The sequence below is a fragment of the Giraffa tippelskirchi genome, chromosome 13 (genome assembly GCF_054371585.1).
Source record: "Giraffa tippelskirchi isolate mGirTip1 chromosome 13, T2T-mGirTip1v1.2.pri, whole genome shotgun sequence".
Classification (NCBI taxonomy): domain Eukaryota; kingdom Metazoa; phylum Chordata; class Mammalia; order Artiodactyla; family Giraffidae; genus Giraffa; species Giraffa tippelskirchi.
The window spans coordinates 75,065,934-75,092,156 of record NC_137287.1 but is presented as its reverse complement, the minus strand read 5'-3'; the positions used below and the strand labels follow the sequence as shown (position 1 = coordinate 75,092,156).

The window sequence follows — 26,223 nt, the reverse complement described above, 5'->3', positions numbered from 1 at the left end:
GATGTTTATCATTTTATAGAGATTAGCAGCTTCTATAGATACTATACATGCCACTTATTTTCTGCCATGACTGATAGAGCAACTGCAAATGTTTGTTGATTCTACAGTGCTGCTAAAGTGAGTGACAGGGTGTTACAGCCTAATAGCTGAATTCTATTGCCTCTGCTTACAGGATTAGTGCAGATGATGCTAATGTTAGTGAATGCTGTTGCCCATGGACTGGAAAATCACACTGTTAACCCTAGAAGCTGCCATTCCATGGAAACGTCAGCCCTTTGAACTGCCATTCTGTGCAGTTCAAGGCTCTGTGCAGTCCTGTGTTTTCACTTAAACTTCAGTGGAAATTAACATTTCAAATGTTAATCTTATCAAGTGTGCCATGTTTATGGGGGAAAGGGTTAAAATAAGTCATCTCCATCCTTTATAAAATTCTTTTCTAAAATCGGTTTGAACAATTACCTCGTATTTCTCACAAGTAAGGATTTTCTTTGCTTCTTCTTAGTATTGAGATGTTTGGAATTCTGTTTGGTTTTTTGTTTGTTTGTTTTTGTTTTAGATTACAAAAATTACCAAAGTATATTCTTTTAGAAAATGTTAAAGGTTTTGAAGTATCTTCTACAAGGTAAGAAATGTATTTCTCTTGTGTTCATCTTAGAGTTGGTTGTTGTGAAATAAAGATCTGAAAAATAAATGTGTACATTCTGACATTTAAGATATGTTATGTAGTTTATCATTAATGTAGTTTTCAAATAGTAATGTGAAGTATCACAAGGTTAGGGTCAGCTGATTCTCTCGCATTTTGATATACAGTTTGAATTTTTCCAGAATGAGTAACATGAATAGTATTTCTCAATTTTAGCTGCTTAAGTTGGTGTCCGTTTCATTAGAAGTAGGAATGTTTTCAGTAAGAATTAGTCCTCTTGACAGGCATTTTCTGTCCTACATTGGATTGAAGAAGCAAGCTCTGTGTCAGGGCCCTTTCAGATGGTTGCCCCACTGGAGAAACTGCAACCAATTAAGTCCTTGATTCACTTGCTGTCTGTGACAGTGTTCCCCCATCTGATTGGCTACAGACATAGCTTCATTCCGATAATGAATTTGCTATCAGTGGATTAGCAATTTTTTATTTATGATACAGATTATCTCTTTTTTTGAGAAATGTAATTTCTCAAGTATTGGACTTAAGACCTAGGATTTTTCTCTTTCTAAACAAGTTGAGTGGAGGTACAGTTTTCACATAAAATGAAGTTTTATGTGTAATATTTTATATAAGAATTGCATTTCAAACTATAGAGTGAAAGCTTTTTTTCTTTCCCTTTGTCTTTTCAGAGATCTGTTAATACAAACAATAGAAAATTGTGGCTTTCAGTACCAAGAATTTCTATTGTCTCCAACCTCTGTAAGTACCACAATTATAAACTTAAATAAATTTTCCTAAAGGGAATTTGATTCAATAAAAAGAATAGATCCATTTGGGATAATATTATAGGTAAATCTTAAAATTTGTTCAGACATGGTTCCTTCTATGTCTGAATTTTATAGCTATATGTGAATTTTATTTTTTTTTATGATTACTATCAATAATGAATGTAAGAATGTCTATATATCTTCTTAACTGGGAAATATAAAATGAAAGTGACTCACAGACATATGATTCATCTGATTGCATCATTATTTCATTCAAATAAAGGTACAAAGTGACAGTTTAAAAGGTTTAAGAATTTGCTGCAGGGAAGTCTTCCACAAATTGTTAATGGAATTTTGTCTGGCAGAAACTAATGTAGACCTGATGTAAACTAATGTATAGTGTATGAGTTTTGTTTTTTTTCACTAGATGCTAACAGTTGGTATAGATCACTTTAATTTCCCATAGCAACTACCTGTTCTGCTTCACTTTCAGCTTGGCATTCCAAATTCAAGATTACGGTACTTCCTTATTGCAAAGCTTCAGCCAGAGCCATTCCCTTTTCAGGCCCCTGGTCAGGTATTATTATCATTGTTGTTCTCATCATCATCATTATTATTTATCTATTGTAAGCAGGTCTCAGTCTGCTTATTTATTTTCCGGATCTACTGGTGGAGGTTTGGGTGTCCTCTCATGCCTGTAGTAAAGATCATGCATTCAGTCTCTCTTCTAAGCCTTTTGCCCCTCCTTATGTTGTTTAGTCGCTAAGTCATGCCTGACTCTTTGTGAGTCCATGGACTGTAGCCTGTCAGAATCCTCTGTCCGTGGGATTTCTCAGGCAGGAATACTGGAGCGGGTTGCCATTTCCTTTTTCGAGGGATCTTCCCAACCCAGGAATTGAACCTGCGTCTCTTGTGTCTCCTGCATTTGCAGGTGGATTCTTTATCACAGAGCCACCAGGGAAGCCCTCTCATTCCTGATATGACCACTTTAATTGCTTGAAACAAAATCAGAAGCATTTCTTTCATCATTACCAAAAATAAGTCGAAAGTAAAAAATTACCATTACTGCTGTTGTCAATGGTCGGAAGAGAAATTATTGGGGGGAAAGGAGCCCCCCAGTAATTTCTCTTCCTACCATTGATTCTTTTGCATCTATTATTTTTCTCCCTCAATAGAACCCATTGACTACTGTTGATAAAAATTCAGTATACTGTCTTAAAAATAGCTCGAGTGTTTTCACATGTCGCTTGCATTTTCTTTGAAATCTATGCTGTTTAGCCTTAACTGATTAAAATATGGTAATGATTAGTACAAGCTAGAATGAAATGTGCAATTGCTATGGATAGAATCTCTCATTATGCTAGCAATTTTGTATGCTTCTGCTGAAAATTGATGTGGATAACAGAGTTTCAGTGGTTCAGTGAAGTTCTCTGTAACCATCACAGGTAAGAACTTAAAAGTCATGTCCTACTAACAGGGGTTCAGTAGTATCATTTGAATCCCCCTGTAACACAATACCAGTTTTATGCTTCCCTGATGGCTCAGTGGGTAAAGAATCTGCCTGCAATGCAGGAAACACAGAAGACATGGGTTTGATCCCTGGGTCAGGAAAATCCCCTGGAATAAGAAATGGCAACCGACTTCAGTATTCTTGCCTGAAAAATTCCATGGACAGAGAAGCCCGGTGGACTACAGTCCAAAGGGTCACAAAGAGTTGGAACACACACGGGTATTATATTATGGGGCTTCCCAGGTGGCACTAGTGATAAAGAACCCGCCTGCCAATGCAGGCGATGGAAGACACACCTATATTATATTATACAATAGCAATGTGTCTCCCTTTCAATGTGGATAGTTCCAAAAACAATGTATAAAGTATATTAACAAAGATTTCATCATTAAAAATTCCTGGAACTGTTTTATCCTTCCCAAAATAGGACTTTATACAAGGTTACCTGTTTTGTAGGAACAAGTTTTTTCTATGGGGCTCAAGAATAGAAATAACCTTTCAGGGCAAAGAGTGCTTATCATTTTTAATAACTAATTTTCCTTTAGATCATGGGTATGTTTTAGTGTTGTTGTTTTTTTTTAATGAAGGGGAATGTCAAGTTTTGATTCAAAACGCATTTTCTGGAATTGTTCCCGTTGCTTTCTCAACTTCTTTTCCAAATATAATGTCGTCTGTATATTCAACTTATTTCCTATTATTTTGTTGAATGGTTTTATTACTAGAGAAAGCAGTAATTTCATGAAATAAATTATCTATAGACTGATGGCCTATCATTATATGATGAAAAACTTGTAGTAGCTTATATAAATTACTAGTAAACCTCAATGTCTATCTTTTTAATGACAGCTCAGTAAGAGCTAAAGAATTTTTTTGCATCATGTTGATTGGATATTATTAATTCATCTTTTATTTTTAAGAAAGCTTTTGACAATTTGTATATTTTTATTTAATGCCAGGTACTGATGGAGTTCCCCAAAACTGAATCTGAACATCCCCCTAAATATGCAATAAATGCAGAAAAGAAAATTGAACCAAATATTTGCTTTGATAGCAGCACACAGTGTTCTGGAAAAGAGGCCGTTCTTTTTAAGCTTGAAACTGCAGGAGAAATTGACAGGAAACATCAACAGGACAGCAATCTCTCTGTGCGAATGCTAAAAGATTTTCTTGAAGATGACATTGACAAGCATTCATTCTTTTTACCGCCAAAGTCATTACTGCGATATGCTCTTTTGTTAGACATTGTTAAACCCACTTCCAGAAGATCCATGTGCTTTACAAAAGGGTAAGTTTTAAAGAGTCTCTACTCATGACATATCCAAAGTAACCAAGTTTTCATAACTATTGTTTCTTTTATTTCTTCTCGAAACAAGGAGCATTTTATAAAATGTTTCTGCTAGAATGTGTTTGTTTTTTTTTTCCCCCCTTAATTGCCCGCTTTCATGTTCCAATAGAATGCACAAGTAAAAATTGCTTCTGGCAGAACATCATGTGCACAGCCCACGAAAGTGCTCATGAAAGGCCAGGCCATTGTTTGGCGACCTTCGAAGGAGCTTAATTACCCACAGTGGAAACATACCCATGATGAAAACATGGGTCTCTGTAGATGCCAAATTGCTAATTTTTTACCACCTTTCTTTTTATGGTACCTCAAAAATTTCCACTTCTATAATCAATGTACAAGAAGAAATTAAATTTTAATATCAAGAAATAAGATTGAATAATCTGGAGCATGTTAGAGCACTTTAAATTTTCTTTAGTTTTTGGGTAAGTAGTTATATTCTCATGGTTCAAAATTCAAAAGGAACTGAGACTATAAGACTCCTTTCCTCTCTGCCTCTTGTTCATCCAATTTCCTTCCCTACATGCAACCGATGATTTCAGTTTATACTGTCTGATCTTCCAGAGGTGTTGTGTGCAGGGTATCTAAATATACATGTATATTTTTACCCCCTTCTTTAAGTAAATTGTAGCGTATTATAATCATTATTATGTGCCCATTTTTTTGACCATACAATGTAATTTGGTTATTATTGCCTAAGAATTTTGCTATACTCGTGGTATAGGTATATCATAATTTATTTTACTGGACATTTAGGGGATATAGTCTCTGGCTTATTTCCCAAGTGTTAATGAATGTGTTTTTCAAGTTTCTTTTTAAAACTAGGAAGAAGGGGAAATAAGACCCTTGGAGAAGAATTTTTAAAAGATCCCTGCCTCTTCTTTGTTAATGCCATTCAAACTCATTTGATAGGTAGTTTTATGATTTAAACATTCAAACCTTCTCTCTTTACCTGCTAGCTAGTTGTCTTGACACTCTGCCCCTGAGATAATCGTATGAGGCTTATCCTGATTTTCTCATACTCTGCCCTTGTACTTCTAGGGGAATAGGTTTATTGCTTTTTCCATCACTTTAACAGTCAGCTGTTATCTGTTTCTAAGTCTGATGAGTTCTCTTTGGGACTCTCATAAAACAGGACTCATCACTTTTGTAATTAAAAAAAAAACAGAAAAACCTTGAAATTCTGTTATAATTATAAAAATGGTGTAAAAGAAGCTTTAATGTGAAAGTCTATTTTAGTGTAGATAATATAAGCAGACACGCACATGATATATAAGAAAACAGCTTTTCTCTGATGTGACTTTCTTTAATTTATATTTTAAATTCATCAATTAGGAAAAAATGATAAAATATCATGCAGCCAGTTTGGCAGTGATCTTACTATAAGAAATATTACTAATATCTGATATTTCTGTAGTGTTTTATATTTTTAATATAGTTTTTTAAAACAATAGTCTGACTGTTGCAGGATAAATAGTTAAAACATATGGTGTTACAGTAGGAGGTAGATACATGTTTGATGAGCCTAAGTCTGTCCTGGGCTGGAGAGTAGGATTTTGGGTTCATGAGAAGAAATGATGCTTCAGGCATCTGAAGAAAAATAGCTGCTATTCATTTTCACCTTCATAACATTTGGTCTAATGTGGCAGGGATGCCAGTACTGAATAGTATTTGGATATAAAAGTTGTAACTAACACATAATGCATACTTCCTGTGCATTTAAATGTGATGAATATTTAAAAACTGACATTTTATAAAAATGACAATGATGCATAATGTAAATAGTATTTACTCAACAAAACCTTTGTCAAGTTTAGTGTCTGAGAAGTTTAAATACGATCTTAAGTCTTTCACCTAATTTTTTTAATTACAAAGCATATTTATGTGATATTATTCAGAATATTTCAGAAAGATGTAGCTATGTAAAATTGATTCATTCAAGAAATCTATCATTAACAAGCAGATGTTACAAAATATTTGTGTTAATTTTTCAGTTATGGACGCTACATAGAAGGGACAGGATCTGTGTTGCAGACGACAGAGGATGTGCAGGTACTGCGCATGGTTTCAGGACTAAAATATTTTGAAAATATTTTTAAATAAAATTTTATTTACTACTTAAAATTTGAGAATGTTTAAAGAATTTTACATAGTCGTTTGGAATGAATATGTGTATAATAATTATTTACTATAGCATAAGTCTTTTTCTTGTTGCTAGGTATGGGTATATATACAAAAAGTGTTTTATATTTTTACTTTTTTTTCTTACCTTTTGCCCTTCTTTTTATACTCCATAAAGGGTAATTTGAAATGCAGAGTACAATAGTTAATGTTCTCTAAGATTACACACAAATATTAATATTAGAGCCTTCTTTTGGAGCACATATTATAAAAATGCCTTTTAGGGAAAAATAAATCTATTTTAGCAAGGCTGTTTGTTAATACTTCAATTGCAAATTCTTTGTGGTGTCATGGTTGAATACAAGCTTGATGTATTGTAAATTTTATATACTTCTGAATAGTTCTGCAGTGAAATCACATTATTTTCTTTTATGCTGATTTAAACTCTTTAACTGTTAATAAAATTTATCCATGGTAAAAACTATCAGAGGCAAACAAATGTCAGAATTTGAGAAATCATATTTATTAAATAATTTTATCACTCTAAGAAAATGTCTTAATTGGATAAAATTGGTCATAAACCATAAACATTCTAATGACTGTTTGTTTGCATTGTAAAACTGACTTACTAGTTGACCAAGTTCCTTTCACTATTTTTCTCTTATATTGTTATTTATCATTTATAGTCTTATGAGTTAATTTTTGAGAAACCAAAAATGACAGACACACTAAAAGTATCCTGATCTGTTGAACATCAAGCTTTTGTTTGTTGTCAGAGTTTATCTTACCCTTGAAGAGCCAATTATACAGTTCATTGCACAGACTTTTTACCCTGGGCTGCTGTGTGTTATGGTGGACTATATGTTCATCATTTTTAAACTGCCTCACAGCAGATGATATTATCTTAACAAATCTAATTGCATTCTATTAATTATTTATTACTTATTAGTTATCATGGATGTTTTCCTACAGATTGAGAATATCTACAAATCCCTTAACAGTTTGTCACAAGAAGAAAAGATAATGAGATTGTCAATGCTTCAACTTCGATTTTTCACTCCTAAAGAAATAGCAAATCTCCTTGGATTTCCTCCAGAGTTTGGTATGTGGGATACATGGAGACCCCAGCTTTCATTTATTAATGGTCTCTGAACTCATTAGGGACTCCCGTGTGAGTTATGAATAAACCCTTGCCCAGACAGAGGTGGAGAACACTTCCTCTCCTGATTGTGCCATTTTGACATCTTCCTTCTCTCCTGTTTCTGTTTTTGTTCACAACCTGCCATTCCCTTCAGATTCAATTCTCCTTTTACTCCAGTAATGGTTCCAGGTGCTTTGCAGGAACAGAAAGGCCAAATCAGCAATTCTTCAACTTTCCCCACAGATGATCGTTAATAGCATCTCTTTCTCAAATTTATGTTTTGCTTCTAGGAGTCCAGTTCAAATAACCCCACACTAGCTGTTGTGAAAAAATGCCTAGAACTGTCTTTAAAAAAAAAATTAAAAGATAATTAAGGAATTTATTTTTGAGTGTGTGTAGTGGGAGGTATGTTTTTTGTATTTCTTCTTCTAGGAGGTACGTTCTTATCAATTAGAACCTTTTTCCTTCCCTACAAGGTTTAAGTGGAAAAAAGAGAAAGTGGAGAGGTGCTCTAGGAAGGAGCTTTCCTAATGGAAATTAAGGATGACTTGGGAGCACAGATCCCAGAATTGACACCGAATTAGAGAATCTGAAGGTGGAATCTCAAGAACAAAAATGAACATACAGTTCCAGAGTGGGAAAGATGAAGCCCTGATGCCTTTTGTCGTTGAGGAAGGCCAGGGATTGTTGTATTAGGAGACCGGATGCAGTGCCTTTGCCTCTTAGAGCAACTGCCTCTCCCTGACCCTGCTTCCTTGGCACAGGGGCTCTCACTCTGTGGATGCCATTGGTTTCCTAGGCAGAGGGAGGTGAGGGGTGTCCTTCGCACCTAGCTCATGGGAAGGGAGAGACAAATCTCCCTCACATTTCCTCATGAGGAGGAAATGTGTTTTTGATAACTTATTGGGAGCTTGACTACAGGAAAGCCAAGCTTTGCTAAATCTAATCTTGTTGTAATATTATTACAGTACTATTCTTGAAGAACATCATGGGTTAAATAGATCATGTTTTAAAATCTAAATAATGGATTTACACTTGAGGTTTGGAATGCATCATTTTTTTGCATTGAGAACAAACTCCAATAGAATTTGACTACCCTCTTGGTAATTGATTCTCTAAGCAGAGTCACAGCAACAGGGTTTGTTTTGTCCTCTCTGCCTTTTTCTTGGTGATTTCATTCAGTTTGAACTATCCCAGGGAATGTTATTTAAGAAAACATAGACTTCCCCTTGTCTTAGTTTATGTCACATAGTGGATGAGAACATCATCAAGCAAAGAAGTGAGAATTGCACTCAGAAATTTATTTCCCAGTCTTCTGTCGTGGTTACTTTTTTTTCTTTCATTTTTACGATGAGTCATCAAAGGTACTTTCCATAGTACTGTAGAGAGAAAAGAGATTTACTGTCTAATAGCAACTAAGTTCTAAGTTTTAGTTCAATGTTTATTTTTTCAAGTAGTAGTAGTCACTTTGGTAATAATGAAATTTAGCACAGACCCCAGAGTCAGACAGACCATGAATTTTAGCCCTACCTAAGTCACTTTCTGCCTTAGTTTATGTGTCCGTAAAATGGGGGTAATTGCAGTACCGACTTCATAGGGTTGTAACACGTAAGTGAATTAACATATGTAACATGTTTGCAAACTATTTGACACCTAATATGAAATTTGTGCTTTTATATTTTAAATGATAGATGTTATAGCCTTTATTTCATAAACACTTTTTCTCAGTATTTAAAGATATAATTAGGGTAAAGTAGGATTTTTCAAAGTTCTCTGAAAATATATAATACATGCGAGAAAACTTTATTTATTTGTTTATGGCTGCCCTGGGTCTTTGGTGCTACACAGACTTTCTTTAGTTGTAGTGAGCAGGGGCTATTCTCTAATTGCGGTGTTGCGGTGGGCAGGCTTCTCATTGTGGTGACTTCCTCTCTTGTTGGGAGCTTGGGCTCTAGGATGCTCAGGCTTCAGTAGTTGTGGCGCATGTGCTCAGTTGCCCTGCAGCATGCGGAATCTTCCCAGACCAGGAGCCAAACCCATGTCCCGTGTATGGGCAAATTGCTTAACCTTCTTTTAAAATGTGTGATAGATGTATGTAGTCAGTCAAGCCCCTATAGTTACCACCGAGCAGCACTGTGACAGGCCTGTCCTTCACGTGGGCCTCTGACATCATTAATCCTGGGTCCAGAATGGGCATTCTTGAAGCTACTTGTCCACGGTAGTGATGGATTTGCATTGATCCTTCTGCACATGTTTTCCTGTTCTCTTTGTGGCCAGTGGCCTGCGTTCATGAGATAGTAAGGTTTGGAGGAGACAGGCACTAACCTTCACTTACTGAATAATTGCTGCTATCTTGACCTTCTTAATTCTAGGTTTCTTTGTTTTGGAGAGGATTATTATTTTTAAGGTACCTAAGTTTTTTTAAAAGTCATCTTTTAACTTTAAAAAATTATGTAATTTTTTTCCATAAATAAATTTAGATTTTAGTACCTATATATGAAATACATACATGTATATGTTACATGTGTAACTTTACAATACTATGATGGCTTTTGCCATACATCAGTGTGAATCAGCCATAGATATACATGTGTTCCCTCCATTTATAAATCTTGCTTGTTTTCAGACGTGTCTTCCCCATTGATACAATCTTGATATCACAAAGGATCATCCCTGGGATAGTCTTAAAGTTTGTTTGTAGGTATATTTCTACCTCTGGCTACTTTGAAGTAAATAACTTCTGAGATGACTAATGTTCTTGCCTAAGACATTATCTTTATGATAGGAATTATATGACCGGGCTCCATTGCAACTATAGTTTTATTATAGTAATCACTCTTATTTTATTGCAGGTAATGTAATGTCTAGTGTTGATGAAGCAACTTTATCAAGTTTTGAAATTTTTAAAAATAAATTTATTCATGTATTTATTTTTGGCTGAGCTGGGTCTTTGTTGCTGTACTGGCCTTTCTTTAGTTACGACAAGCAGGGGCTACTCTCTAGCTGCATTGCACAGGCTTCTCATTGCGGTGGCTTCTCTTGTTGGGGAGCACCGGCTCTAGGGTGTGAGGGCTTCAGTAGTTGCAGCTCCCGGGCACTAGAGCACAGGCTCAATAGTTGCGCATGGGAGCTCAGTTGCTCCACAGCATGCGGAATCTTCCCAGATCAGGGATTAAACGCTTGTCTCCTGCATTGGCAAGTGGATTCTTTACCACTGAGCTACCAGGAAAGCCCAATTTTTGCTTTTGTAATGCTCTTTAATTACTTCCTTGATTAACTGATTGCCTTTTTAATTGCTATGTCAAAGAGTTCTGAATGTGAAATTCTGGGATTGTAACTAAGATTCTAGTGTCCACTCTTATGCTTGGACAGTCTCTTATGGTGGTATGTGCAGGGTTTTGTTCCAGCAAATATAGTATCTGCAGAGGATTTCATTTTGAAAAAGAAGGTAGCAAAAAGAACTTCAGTATGAAAATTTCAGTTTGTAGAAGCAGAATATAAAGGACTTGTATCCAGAATATATTGCTAGAAAGAAGTCTCATGACTCAACAATAAAAAGAAAAATAATCCAGTTTAAAAGTGGGCAAAGGATTTCAATAGACATTTCTCCAAAGAAAATAGATACATGGTCAATAAGCCCATGAAAAGATATTCAACATCATTAGATATTAGGGAAAGGTAAATCAAAACTACAGTATGATACCACTTCACAAAAAGACAAATAATAACAGTGTTGACAAGTTGTGGAGAAATCAGATCCCTGTACACTACTGGTGGGAATATAAAGTGGTACAACTGCCTTAGAAAGCATTCTGGCAGTTCCTCGTATATTAGACATAGAGTTACGGTATGACTCTGCAGTTTCCCTTGTGGCTTCCCTTGTAGCTTAGCTGGTAAAAGAATCCGCCTGCAATGCGGGAGACTTGGGTTGTATCCCTAGGTTAGGAAGATCTCCTGGAGAAGGGAAAGGCTACCCACTCCAGTATTCTGGCCTGCAGAATTCCATGGCTCTATAATCCATGGGGTCGCAAAGAGTCGGTCAGACACGACTGAGCGACTTTCACTTTTACTTTCCCGCAGTCTCACCCCTAGGTATATATCTAAGAGAATTGAAAAAAAACTTACACATGCATACATATGTCTATGTCCCTAACAGCAATGTTTATAATAATGAAAAAGTAGGGAAAAACCCAAATACTTGTCAATGAATGGATGGATAAATTAAATACGGTATATCCATATGATAGAATATTATTCAGACATGGAGAGGAATGAACTATTGGTACATGTTATAACATGAATAATCCTTGGATCAGCTAATTTTTACTGATAATGCTTGAAGTTTGAGTTGCACTACATTTTATAGTCATATATAGTACACATAATATTGTTAATACATAATGTTATTAATAAGTACTAAGATAAATATTAAACATAGAATACTTTGCTTTTTTTTTTTACTTTCTATTTTTTTTACCACACCACATGGCATGCTGGATCTTATTAATAGTTTCCCCAACCAGGGACCACTATGCCTTTACTAAAGAATATATCCTTTTATCTCTGAAAGTTAATATTTCAAATGATTGTATTATAAATCATTATCTCTCTTTTCTAGGATTTCCTGAGATGACAACTGTCAAACAGCGTTATCGTCTACTTGGAAATAGTCTCAACGTGCATGTTGTAGCTAAACTAATCAAAATCCTATGTGACTAGTTTTTTAAATAACTCTGAAAGAGGGTCACAGTTTTCTATCATATCCAGATAGTAATTTTGAAATTCTTTTTTGAGTTAATTTTGACAAAATTTGACTAAATTATCTTTCTCTTTAATAAGAAGATTGGATTGGTCAGAAAAATGCCATTTTGTTTCCTTAAATTTGTATTACTGTGTTTTGTAAGGTGAAACTTATTGTTATGCTTCAGGAGAATATATTTTCATATGAAAGTAGTAAATATATATGTTAAATATTCCCTTTATAATATTATGGTATAGACAAGTTTAGAAACATTAGAATTTTAATGTCTACATGAATATTTTATAAAGTATTATAAAATAGTATATAAACTTGAGATACTATATATTTGTGTATGTTAATTAAAGTTGCTTTCAGTTCAGTCGCTCAGTCATGTCTGACTCTTTGCAACCCCATGGACTGCAGTACTCCAGGCTTCCCTGTCCATCACCAACTCCTGGAGCTTGTTCAGACTCATGTCCATTGAGCAACCATCTCATCCTTTGTCATCTCCTTCTTCCCACCTTCAATCTTTTCCAGCATCAGGGTTCTTTCCTAGTGAGTTCTTCATATCAGGTGACCAAAGTGTTGGAGTTTCAGTTTCAGCATCAGTCCTTCCAATGTATATTCAGGACTGATTTCCTTTAGGATGGACTGGTTGGATCTCCTTGCAGTCCAAGGGACTCTCAAGAGTCTTCTCCAACACCACAGTTCAAAAGCATCAATTCTTCGGCACTCAGCTTTCTTTATAGTCCAACCCTCACATCCATACGTGACTACCGGAAAAACCACAGCTTTAACTAGACAGACCTTTGTTGGCAAAATAATGCCTCTGCGTTTTAATATGTTGTCTAGGTTGATTGTAGCTTTTCTTCCAAGGAGCAAGCATCTTTTAATTTCATGGCTGGACTCACCTTCTGCAGTGATTTTGGAACCCAAGAAAATAAAGTTTGTCACTGTTTCCATTGTTTTCCTATCAATTTGCCATGAAGTAATAGGACCGGATGCCATGATCTTAGTTTTCTGAATGTTGAGTTTTAAGCCAAATTTTTCACTCTCCTCTTTCACTTTTATCAGGAGGCTCTTTAATTCTTCTTTGCTTTCTTTAAGAATCTATCATTTTACTTTAAGATGATTCATCCTATTTCTAAAATGATGATTCTAGCCTGTTTAAAATATTGAATAATTTTACTTAATTTCAGTTTTTTAAACATTATTTTATATAAACAAATGTGTACAATATTTTAGAATAAATTATCATCACTCACCTTTTGCAACAGTCTGAAGAAAATGTCAGAAATAATAATCTTAAATTATTGATTACCTTTCCATCAGTATGCCATACTGATGAAAAATATAGGTACACATTATCTAATTATCTTTCATTCTCCTTCCTTCTGAAAGACAAAATTCACCGTCCCTTCTTCATTTGTACATACTTACCTTTAGTTTGCTATTTTCAGAGCTTGCTTTTGCCTTTTATGTGCGTTTTACCACAATTAAAAAAGGCATAACTTTTAACTTTCTCTGTCTTAAAACTTTCTCTTTCTCTCCTTTTCCATTCTTAGATTTAGGGCTCTAATCTGACTAAATCTTGCATCATAAATTCTGTGATTTTGATTTTAGTAATAAAAGCAAGTGACAGGTAGAAGAGAAATGAAAAGAAATAAGACGAGATATTTATTCTTAAAAAACAATCATCCGGATGTGGAAAAATTGAAACCCTCTGTATTACTGATGGGAATGTAAAGTAGTGCAGCCTCTATAGAGGGTGACAATTCCTTTAAAAAAATTGAACATAGAATTACCCATATAATAAAGCTATTCCACTTCTAGGTGTATACCCAAAAGAATTGAAAGCTGGCACTCAAATATTTGTATGCCAGTGTTCATTGCAGCCTTATTCATGATATTCAGCTATAAACAGGAAGGAGTTGTGATACATTACATCATGGATGAACCTTGAAGACATTATATTCAGTTAAATAAACCAGACACAAAAGGACAAAGTCTGTATAATTTCACTTGTATGAGGTACGTACAAGAATCAAGCTCACAGAGATGTCGTTATCAGGGCTCAGGGGACCAGAGAAATGGGAGTTAGTGTTTAATGGATGTGGAGGCTCTGGGAAGGTGAGTGTGTTCTGGAGATGAAGAATGGTACAACAGTATGAATGCACAACAGTATGAACATACTTAATGCCACTGACTTGCATACTTGAGAATTGTTTAAATGGCAAATTTTATGTGCATTTTCCCACTCCAGTGTTCTAGCCTGGAGAATTCCATGGACTATATAGTCCACGGGGTTGCAAAGAGCTGGACACGACTGAGTGACTTTCACTTTCACTTTCATGTGCATTTTACTACAGTTAAAAAAGGCATTCCCCATAACTATTTTTTCAGAAGAACTCATAGATAAATATGGGTCAAAGGAAACTGTAGGCCAGTGCATGTTTATGTAAACTGTCACTGTCTACATTTTGTGTATGTGTTTAAATATAAAGCTAGTAAAAGTCTCATAAACAACAGTATACATATCTGAAATCACTTTGGCACACTTTCACTAGGCTTTACTCACTGATGAAAAGATCCTTACCAATAAGAAGGTTCAAAGTTTTACTGTGATTATGCTGTAATTATAGTGCCCTTTGCCCCATTGTGCAATGGTACACAATCTGTGTTAAGTTACAGTGCACCAGGTATAAACACATAAAGGCTCTGTGCAGACTTGGGCTTACAAACTAGGAGATAAAACAGCTTTGTGAAAAAATATTGGCATACATCCATGGGCAGATGGTGATTTTTACCTTTAAGTTAGAACTGAAAGTACAGTAGCATGCACAAAACTCATAAAAATGGGAAGTGCTAGTCTCTCAGTCAAGTTCAAGGCAAGTTCTTTGCAACCCCATGGACTATAGCCTCTGTCCATGGAATTTTTCAGGCAAGAGTACTGGAGTGGGTAGCCATTCCCTTCTCCAGGGGATCTTCCCAACCCCACTGATCAAACCCAGGTCTTACGTATTGCAGACAGTTTCTTCACAGTCTGAGCCACTGATGAGTATCATTATTTACTAGTATCTATTTACTGGACTATCATTTAATTAGCATATACACACATGCATAATTTAAAATTTGTCATTTTATTGAATCCCACTATATGTTATTGATAATAAGTATGCATAAAATTTGCCTTGGAAATTCTGATATTCAGACTTACTGTAAACTTCTTCAATATTTTGGAAAATATAGGTTCTCCTTTTAAAAAGAACTATATGTAATTAAATCTCTGCCATTTCTAACAGGAAATTGATTTTTTGTTCTCCCCTTTACATTATGCGTGCTCTTTTAAATGACTATTTATTACCTGCCCCAAATTTTTCGTTAAGTTGTCCACACTCAAATATAATGCATGGGATAAATAAATCAATATAAACAGAATGAATCATATTGGAAAGTGATTTTGAAGAGGAGTTAGGTAGTCATAGGAGAAAGAGCTTGAGAATCCTTACTGGCAGACGGTAGAGCTGGATGATGGCTGGTGGTACTGAGGGATCGGCTGACCCTCTTCAGGTTCAGAAGCCCCTGGACATTGTGTTCTGTCTGTTAAATCAGACCTGCACAGTAGGCACTGCCTTGTGCCTTGGAAAGTGAGAGAATACTTCTGACTACCAGCCAGTTTACTTTCCCCTCACAAGACAGAGCCTTTTAAAGAGACAAAACCAGTAGTTGAAATTGTGCAAGTTGAGAGACTACCTCTCACTTTTTTTTTTTTTGAGATACTGGGTAGGATTCCTTACCCTAAAATCACAGTCTGTCTTTTGTTCCAACCTCAAACTAGTTGGGGTCAGCAGTTATTAAACTAGAGGCTTTGAGGGTAGAGGAATGACACTAAAGACAAATGAAACTGGTTTGATTCTAGCTCTAACAGTTCAGAATAAAGAAGCAGCTGCCGTTCGAGCCAGCCTCAACCATGTACTGAAGGATGCCTTCTGCAGGCCAGCTGCCTCGTCTCCCTGCAAACTGAAGTGAGTCTGGTTGCTTTTTTTTGTTTTTGATAACTTTATCATTTAAAATCAAAAGTTAGAATTAACAACTTCCCATATAAGCCAAGATAACACAATAAGAATCTATCTTTAAGCCCATATTGACAATGAAAGGATATTTTCCTGAGTTAGTTATGTTATTGTAAAGAAGGGTAACTTTTCATAATTTTGTTTTCAGCTTAAATCTAGGATTATTTGAGGCCACCAATTGCAAGCTATCTTACTAATAGCTTTGACCCTTGAAATTGAGTGAGAGTCAGCTTTCAACAGTTGGTTCTCTTACAGCCTGTGATCGAACTAGTTATATAGTGTATCAAAACAGCCCTTGAACCTCCTTGTACTGGAGTCTCTTCTCGGCTTCTGATATCAAAATGTGCTGCCATACACCTGTCAATCACCTTCTTAGCATGCATCTTTTTTTACCCACCTCTATTCTAACTGTCTCTTTCTCCTTTCATTATACTCACCAGGATGCCTACTTACGCCTATAATGTTTCACTTGGCAAAGTTTCTTTGCCTGTTTTATTAAAGAACAGTAAGAAACCTACCTTTCTTCAACTTTAAATTATACTGGTCACTCTTTCCGCACCATTTTTCCTCTCCTGTTATTATTTCACCTTGCTACTAAAAGTTTAAACTTCATATTTTTTTTTAATCCATTTTTCTAACCTACCTCTTTGACTTCTAAGGATATTTTACACTAAGATACTCATATTCTTCAAAATCTTACACAGCCTTGACTCAAACTGTTTTGTTCTGATTTTTGAGTTTATTCCTTTTTAAATGTATTTGTTCAACAAACATGAATATGTGCAAGGAACTTTTTTGACTTCTTATTTCTCATGTTCTCAAATAAATTTGTTATATATTTACTGTAGGTTCTGAGTCTTACTTTCAGTTATATCCAACACTTATAACTCTCCCTCAATTATACCATATTTGATTCTTATTGCTTCCAAAATCTTATTTTTCTACAAATCTGAATTTAGATAGAAATGTTCACACACACAAACAAAGATAGAAAGTTACTTTTCTCATAGAACTCTTCTTTGTAGCCCTAGAATGTTTTATTTGCTTGTACATACTATGGTTTCATGTTTACTTCAAGTATTTCCTCTGTATTTTATTTTGTTTGTATATTTGTTCATATCAGTGCAGATTTAAATTGTAACAGTCTACACACTAGTAAAGTAATGCTTAAAATTCTCCAAGCCAGGCTTCAGCAATACATGAACTGTGAACTTCCAGATGCTCAAGCTGGTTTTAGAAAAGGCAGAGGAACCAGAGATCAATTGCCAACATCCACTGGATCATCAAAAAAGCAAAGAGAGTTCCAGAAAAACATCTATTTCTGCTTTATTGACTAGGCCAAATCCTTTGACTGTGTGGATCACAATAAACTGTGGGAAATTCTAAAGGAGATGGGAATAGCAGACCACCTGACCTGCCTCTTGAGAAACCTATATGCAGGTCAGGAAGCAACAGTTGGAACTGGACATGGAACAACAGACTGGTTTCAAATAGGAAAAGGAGTACATCAAGGCTGTATATTGTCACCTTGCTTATTTAACTTCTGTGCAGAGTACATCATGAGAAACGCTGGGCTGGAGGAAGCACAAGCTGGAATCAAGATTGCCGGGAGAAATATCAATAACCTCAGATATGCAGATGATACCCTTATGGCAGAAAGTGAAGAAGAACTAAAAGGCCTCTTGGTGAAAGTGAAAGAGGAAAGTGAAAAGTTAGCTTAAAGCTCAACATTCAGAAACTAAGATCATGGCATTTGGTCCCATCACTTTATGGGAAATAGATGGAGAAACAGTGGAAACAGTGTCAGACTTTATTTTTTGGGCTCCAAAATCACTGCTGATGGTGATTGCAGCCATGAAATTAAAAGACGCTTACTCCTTGGAAGGAAAGTTATGACCAACCTAGACAGCATATTGAAAAGCAGAGACATTACTTTGCCAACAAAGGTCTGTCTAGTCAAGGCTATGGTTTTTCCAGTAGTCATGTATGGATGTGAGAGTTGGACTGTGAAGAAAGCTGAGTACTGAAGAATTGATGCTTTTGAACTGTGGTGCTGGGGAAGACTCTTGAGAGTCCCTTGGACTGCAAGGAGATCCAACCAGTCCATCCTAAAGGAGATCAGTCCTGGGTATTCATTGGTAGGACTGATGTTGAAGCTGAAACTCCAATACTTTGGCCACCTGATGGGAAGAGCTGACTCATTTGAAAAGACTGATGCTGGGAAAGATTGAGGGCAGGAGGAGAAGGGAATGACAGAGGATGAGATAGTTGGATGGCATCACCGACTCAATGGACATGGGTTTGGGTGGACTCTGGGAGTTGGTGATGGACAGGGAGGCCTGGTGTGCTGCAGTTTATGGCATTGCAAAGAGTTGGACATGACTGAGCGACTGAACTGAACTGAAATATGGAGCATGTTTATTTAGCCAAGTTGGCTGTATGATCTGATGAGATCACCTGAAGAGTCTAAAGAGAGGAGAGAGGTTTGGAGCTGAACTTGTGTCTGTTTCCGAAGATACAGTCTTCAGATCTCTCTACCCAGCACTGTCCAAGTCTTTTTTCTCAAGAGATCTCACCCTTTCACCTTTTTTGTCCATGACACCCAGAAAATATGATTTTTTTTGAAATAGTTGCTGTTTTGTTTACTTAGCTCGTTAGGAAATGAGCACAAGTATAGTTAAATTTTGCACACACATGAAAGGATTGAAAATATCTAATGGAATGTGATACTTCTTGTGAAGTAGATGTAAGCTGAGTTTGCTGTTTGAGAGCTCATCCTATGGATGAATAGACAATAGGCTGGATAGTTGCTATGATTTGAATTGGTCTAAAATGAAAAAAAATTTCCATGATTTAGAGAATGTAAACTTCCAGAAGGATGAGGATTTCATTTTCTTTTCATGCTACCTTCCCAGTGACTGTGACAGTACCTGGTACAACTCAATAAAAATTTGTAAATGAGTGAATATAGTCACCATGTTGGATTGATATAGAAAATGCCTAAGGTTATCATACTGTGGAATTTAAGGTGTCTTTAAGTCACTTTAATTTGTGTTACTGCCACTTCCTCTATTAACAGAGGAATAGCCAAGAAAGGACTACTCCTTTGGAATACATGATTTAAAAAACAATTCTAGGATAAAACTTGTGCTTTTGGCTTTTGGGAAAGTTGTGCAGATATAAATTTTTTAAAATACTGTATTCTGAGTTGTCTGGAATGGAGGCAGACTCATCCCTCCTTGATCCTCCAAGCTAAGTACGATTATCAGTTCTCTATTTATATGATTATGAAATAATGCAAGAGATATCAGAAAGAAAACTCTGAAAGGTATAAAGAAGAAAATAAACCAGCTAAGTACTCTCCAAACTGGAGGGGGATCATAGCTACAGGATGTCTTACCACCTCCCAACAGAAGAAGGTAACCCAGTCTTGGTGTTTCCTGACCACCAAGCTAGCAACATACAGAAGCCCTGGGTGGAACAGGAATCCTGCCAACACCACCAGGTGAGTCTGATACAAACCTCAAGGGCAGTGTATAGGGATCCCCACTGGCAAGTGTCCAGGGGAAGCACTATTTTCCTGCTAGGCCTGAGATTCCTTTCACTTGCTGAGAGACACTGGGAAGCCAGAGGGCACTGGCAAGGGGCCTCCAACCAAAGAAATGTCTGACCCTGAAGTTTTCATCACCATGGGCAGGAGACTCTCTACCCCTAACCTAGAGGTACCAGGTGACTCATCTTGGGGAAAACCTCTTCCCCCTAAAGTAGCATCATCGAAAAGCCACTATGAGCACTAGATAAATCAAATAAACATTGCAAAGACTCTGAAGCTAAACTGCCACTGGAATCATAGACCAAAAGGTAGGCCAGGACCTGCATGCTAAACATACTGACTGTCTGCTAAAATAAAAAGATTAAAATAGTACCCATAGCCTTCTAACAGATGAAACATTCAGGATACAGTCTTCACCTCTCATACCAAGAACCAAGGAAATCACAAGTAAGACAGCCAACTGATGACACCTTCAAAATGAATCAGATGTTGGAATTAGCTGACAAAGATTTTAAAACAACCATTATAAAAATGCCTTAACAAGTAATTACAAACTCCTTTGAAACAAAAAAATAGGCTCAGCAAGGAAACAGGAAAAAGTTTGTTTAAGTTAGCAAAAGAACCAAGAACCAGTAAGGTATGTGCATTTTTGTCTCAATTAAAAAAAATAAAGGCAATTATATAACTGAAAAATACAATAAGCAAGCTCATTGGATGGGTTCAATAATAGGGTAGAAATGACGTGATAGAATCAGTGAACTTGAAAATAGATCAACAGAATTAGTAAATCTGAAGAAAAAAGAGAAGAGAGACTGGGGAAAAATGAGACTCAGTGACCTGTGAAATAGTAATAAAAGAACCAACATTCATATATTTAGAGTCCAAGAAGTAGGAGAGAAAAAAAGAATGAGCTGAATGAATATGCAAAGAAATAGTGGATGAAAACATCTCAAATGTAGCAAAAGATAGGTATGTGGGTTCGAGAAGCTGAGTGGACTCCAAGTAGGATAGGCTGAAAGAAATCCATGCAAAGACAGTTTATAATTGAAAGTGTGAAAATTAAAAAACAAAAAGCAGAGAGAAGGGGCACATTGCTATAGCAGAACACAATTTGAATGACAGCAGATTTCTCTTCAGAAACTATGGGGGCTAGCAGGAGGTGGCATAACATTTTTCAAGTGCTGAAAGAAAAAACTGTTAACTGAAAGTTTTGGTGTTCAGACTATCCTGCAGGAATAAGGGGAAACAGTGATATTCTCAAGTGAGGCAAAACTAAAAATGTTTGTTGCTAGCAAACCTACTCATTAAGAATAGCTATTGGATGTCCTTCAAACAAATGAAATTATAAAAGATATTTTGGAGCATCAGGGAGGAACAAAGAGTAATGGAAAGAGCAGAAATATAAATATTTACATTAAACTATGTTTATTCTCATTAGTTTTATAAATCACATTTGATGACTGAAACAAAAATTATAATACCATCTAATGCTGAAGACAATGATTTTTAAAAGTGGAGAAATTCAAGAAGTGAGATTTCATTTCACTTAAAGTGGTAAAGTTCTGACACCAATGGACTGTGGTAAGTCATGTATGTATATTACTATACCCAGAGGAACCACTGCAAAAACTTTGCAAAGAAATGCACTCAAAGAAATGCACACAAATAAATCAAGATGGAATCCTAAGAAATGTGTAAGTAATCCACAGGAAGTCAAGAAAAGAAAAACAGAGAAATGAGAAGCAGAGGAAACAAACAGAAAACAAGTGATTAAATGGCACACAAGCTCTATCATATCAATAACTGTCTTAAATATAGTTGGTCAAAATATAGTAATGAAATTGCAGATATTGATAGAGTGGATTAAAAAGCATCATTTAATTATATACTTTGATAAGAAACCCACTGCAAATTAAACAATTTAAGTAGGTTGAAAGTAAAAAGATGGTGAAAACAGGACCCACAATGGGAACGTGCCTTAATAATACAATTCAAAAGAACATCAGGTTATAGGAATGAAAATATTAAACAGTGAAACTGTAAGCATATTAAATGTACTGCAGTAACACAATGCTGAAATATATGATTGTGAAACCAATATTATGCAATGAGTAGCCCCTTTGTCAAAGTTTGCCTATTCCTCAAAATGTTGTGTTATCATATGACCCAAGTATGCTCCAAGGCATATTCAAAAGAGAATTGAAAACATATATCTACACACAAACTTTTACATGAATGTCCATAGCAGTGTAATTCATGATAACCAAAAAGTGGAAACAGCAATTGTATTCAACTGATGAATGAATTAAAAAAATGTATATATGCATACAATAGATTCAGCCATAAAAAAGGATCAAGCACTGATACATGCTACAACATAAATGAATCTTGAAAATATTATGCTAAGTGAAAGAAGCCAGACTTTGAATATTGCATGCAATATAGTATAATTATATTACTTTTATAGTTAAAAATATTCTTTCTATGAACAAAACTAATGGAGGTGATGGAATTCCAGTTGAGCTATTTCAAATCCTAAAAGATAATGCTGTTAAAGTGCTGCACTCGATACACCAGCAAATTTGGAAAACTCAGCAGTGGCCACAGGACTGGAAAAGGTCAGTTTTCATTCCAACCCCAAAGAAAGGCAATGCCAAAGAATACATCTCACACGCTAGCAAAGTAATGCTCAAAATTCTCCAAGCAAGGCTTCAACAGTACATGAACCATGAACTTCCAGATGTTCAAGGTGGATTTAGAAAAGACAGAGGAACCAGAGATCAAATTGCCAACATCCACTGGATCATAGAAATTAAAAGAGTTCCAGAAAAACATCTGCTTTATTGACTACACCAAAGCCTTTGAGTGGATCACAACAAACTCTGGAAAATTCTTAAAAGAGATGGGGAGACCAGACCATCCATGGGGATGCTGACTGATCTGCCTCCTGAGAAATCTGTATGCAGGTCAAGAGGCAACAGTTAGAACCAGACATGGAACAACGAACTGGTTCCAGATTGGGAAAGGAGTATTTCAAGGCTGTATATTGTCACCCTTCTTATTAACTTATATGCAGAGTACATCATGTGAAATGCCAAGCTGGATGAAGCACAAGCTGGAATGAAGATAGCTGAGAGAAATATCAATAACCTCAGATATGTAGATGACTAAAGAGCCTCTTGATGAAAGTGAAAGAGGAGAGTGAAAACGTTGGCTTAAAACTCAACAGTCAGAAAACTAAGATTATGGCATCTGGTCACTTCGTGGCAAATGGATGAAGAAACAATGGAAACAGTGAGAGACTTTATTTTTGGGGGCTCCAAAATCACTGTGAATGGTGACTGCAGCCATGAAATTAAAAGACGCTTGCTCCTTGGAAGAAAAGCTATGATCAACTTAGATAGCATATTAAAATGCAGAGACATTACTTTGCCAACAAAAGTCCGTCTAGTCAAAGCTATAGTTTTTTCAGTAGTCATGTATGGATGTGAGAGTTGAACCATAAAGAAGGCTGAGCAATGAAGAATTGATGCTTTTGAATTGTGGTGTTGGAGAAGACTCTTGAGAGTCCCTTGGACTGCAGGGAGATCCATCCAGTCCATCCTAAAGGAAATCAACCCTGCATATTCATTGGAAGGACTCATGCTGAAACTCCAATACTTTGGCTACCCTATGTGAAGAAGTGACTCACTGGAAAAGACCCTGATGCTGGGAAAGATTGAAGGCAGGAGGAGAAGGGGATGACAGAGGATGAGATGGTTGGATAGCATCACTGCCTCGATGGACATGAGTTTGAGCAAGCTCCGGGAGTTGGTGATAGACAGGGAAGCATGGTGTGCTGCAGTCCATGGAGTCGCAAAGAATCGGACATGACTGAGTGACTGAACTGAAACTGAACTGATTCTTTCTTATGAAACCAATACTCTGATCCCCATCTCTACCATAGGTAATCTAGCTTTAAAGTCACTATTTCATTTTTATCCTGATGGCAGACAATACCATCACCTCCCCAGACTTTTTTACTCCAGAGCAAAGCTGTATCTTCCCCAATTCTGCCTCTTCAGCTCCTCTCTCAGTTGCTGACAAATAATCGATACTTAATAAATAGTTGTCCAATTAATCTGACTTATATATGAATATACTGAGTATTATAGAAAAATCATTATATCTTTCATGATGAGGAATTGCTGGAATAATTCTGTCCACCTAAATGAGAACAGCACATTAGATATTATAAGAAATGTATTTAATACCCAAATTGTGTATAACTCTAGCCAATTGTTTTATTATTATTATTGTTATTTATTTTTTGATTATACCAATTGGCATGTGGGGTCTTAGGTCCCTGACCAGGGATCAAACCTGTGCCCCCTGCATTGGAAGCACTGAGTCTTAACCACTGGACCACCAGGGAAATCCTTTAATTTTATTTTTACAAGTGAGTGTTCATGCCTCCTCTGAAGACAGTATAGGAATTGTTCAAAAACCTGATTTAGCAGTATTTCGATAATAAATATAGCCCAAAATACTGTTTTAAAAAAAGAAAATACAAAGGGACAGATGCTTTGGTATTTATAGACCTTATAATAAAGACACAGAGAGGGAGACATGAGGCCGTCTCATCCTTCTTCCTGCCCTTGATGACAACACCATATATCTTCCCACAGATCTGCGTGGCACTTCAATTAACACACCCCCTGGGAATTATGGCCCTTTGTAAGGCATCAGCCTTGTTAAAACACTCCTCCCATCATCAATCATATCCATGAAGCAAAGCCTCCCCTCACCAGGTAAAGATGCCTCTGTGCACTGCTTGTTTGTATCTCTCCAATTAAAAGTACAAGAGACAGAGTTCTGTAGCTGCCAAGTATCCTTAAATTCTTCTTCCTACCCTCTTCCCCACAGTGGCAATGTGCTCTGTTGCTCTCCCCCTCTCATCAAACACAAAATACTGTTATAAAAGTGCATGCATGCTAAGTCGCTTCAGACGTGTCCGTCTCTTTGAGGCTATGGACTGTAGCCCACCAGGGCTCCTCTGTACTTGGCATTTTCTAAGCAAGAATACTGGAGTGGGTTGCTGTGCCCTCCTCCAGGGGATCTTCTCAATCCAGGGACTGAACCCAGATCTGTTATTTAAACCTGCATTGGCAGGAGGGTTCTTTACCACTAGCGGTACCTGGGAAGGCTCTATAAAAATACACTTCCCCCTTTTCAAAAGATTAGAGTAACAACTATTTACCACCTACATTGCTACAGTCACTCACATGATGTATTGATACAATCTGGTATTTTCTTTGATTACAGTATGAAAGGTGTCTAAATCTTTCACTTCAGTGGCTTTTTCAGAGAGTTTTGGGAGTCACCATGTAGAAAACTTTTTTGTTCTTTATAGGTTGCCTTGGAAGGGGATGTCAGGAGGGTTTCCCCATGGTCCTCATCAAAGATAATCTCCACTGCACAACGTCACACCTTCACAGAATCAAGCTCAGATGAATCCAGCAGAAGTGCTGAAGTCCTGTGTCCAGAGCAGTGGGAGGTAGAGACGACTGTGTTGTTTCCCCACTGGCTTTTGGAGCCATTAATTCCAGCACTGTATGTTTTCTCTGCGGTGTGTCCTGTCCTTAACAGTCCATGTCTCACAATGGCACAAGACTCCCCAGTACATATTTTATGTTTTTTAGAACATGTGACATTAGTTTGTGTTAATATACAGCCCCTATGTGTATGTGTCTGTATATGTGCATTAGCACCCTCTGTTCCTTATGTGAAGCTCTGTTACAAGTCTCCCTCTGGATACGAATTTCCTGGTTACATCTTCTTTCTTTATTTAAGGATGATTGTAGTTATAAAAAATACGAAACAAAATAAGCAAAAGGTTCCTCCAAATTCTCAATGATCAGTAATAAAATCTACCTCTTCAGGAAAATCTTTGCCAAACCTGAATTATTCAAATGGTAATGATTAACTCATCATTCTTTTTTAAAAAAAATTTTTTTTCTTTCTACTCAAGGACAATTGCAATCATTGTAGTAATAAGCATGGAGAACAAATGTCTGGGTTGTGTTCCCTAAGACCACATGGCATTCAGAAAGGTCAGTTCGTTACAGCAGTGTGTTTGGTAATTTCCTGGGAGGTAATGCATTTTCCATGAAATGAGCAAATGAATAGTTTTAAACTTGCATCAATTTCCATAATTATTTTATATAATCTTTCATGGAAAATGAATAGACAATTGGAACAATAGTAAATTGTTCAGACCATTTGCAGAACATCACAGAAACTGGCCTATGTAAATGTACCTTTCAAGCAATGTGAGTTCCCTGAAAAAGAGTGGA

At 36.3% G+C, this 26,223-nt stretch overlaps 1 protein-coding gene across 9 annotated transcripts in view; it reads left to right on the top strand.

Annotated features, from left to right (window-relative positions):
- TRDMT1 (tRNA aspartic acid methyltransferase 1) overlaps positions 1–25,424 on the top strand; it is a 68,025-nt gene extending 42,601 nt beyond the window's left edge. For 2 of the 9 annotated variants that reach the window (XM_081553633.1, XM_081553637.1), the window contains exons 5-11: positions 557–622; positions 1,330–1,399; positions 1,901–1,984; positions 3,874–4,202; positions 6,254–6,311; positions 7,353–7,482; positions 12,140–12,641. In XM_081553633.1, coding sequence (XP_081409759.1) covers positions 557–622; positions 1,330–1,399; positions 1,901–1,984; positions 3,874–4,202; positions 6,254–6,311; positions 7,353–7,482; positions 12,140–12,240 — 838 coding nt within the window. In that variant the 3' untranslated portion in view covers positions 12,241–12,641. Of the gene's footprint in view, positions 1–556; positions 623–1,329; positions 1,400–1,900; positions 1,985–3,873; positions 4,203–6,253; positions 6,312–7,352; positions 7,483–12,139; positions 12,642–16,181; positions 16,288–17,463; positions 19,302–25,280 lie in introns of those variants that run through there. The other 7 variants (XM_081553635.1, XM_081553638.1, XM_081553630.1 and 4 more) reach the window with 6 other exon arrangements.
- The last annotated feature ends 799 nt before the right edge of the window (positions 25,425–26,223 follow it).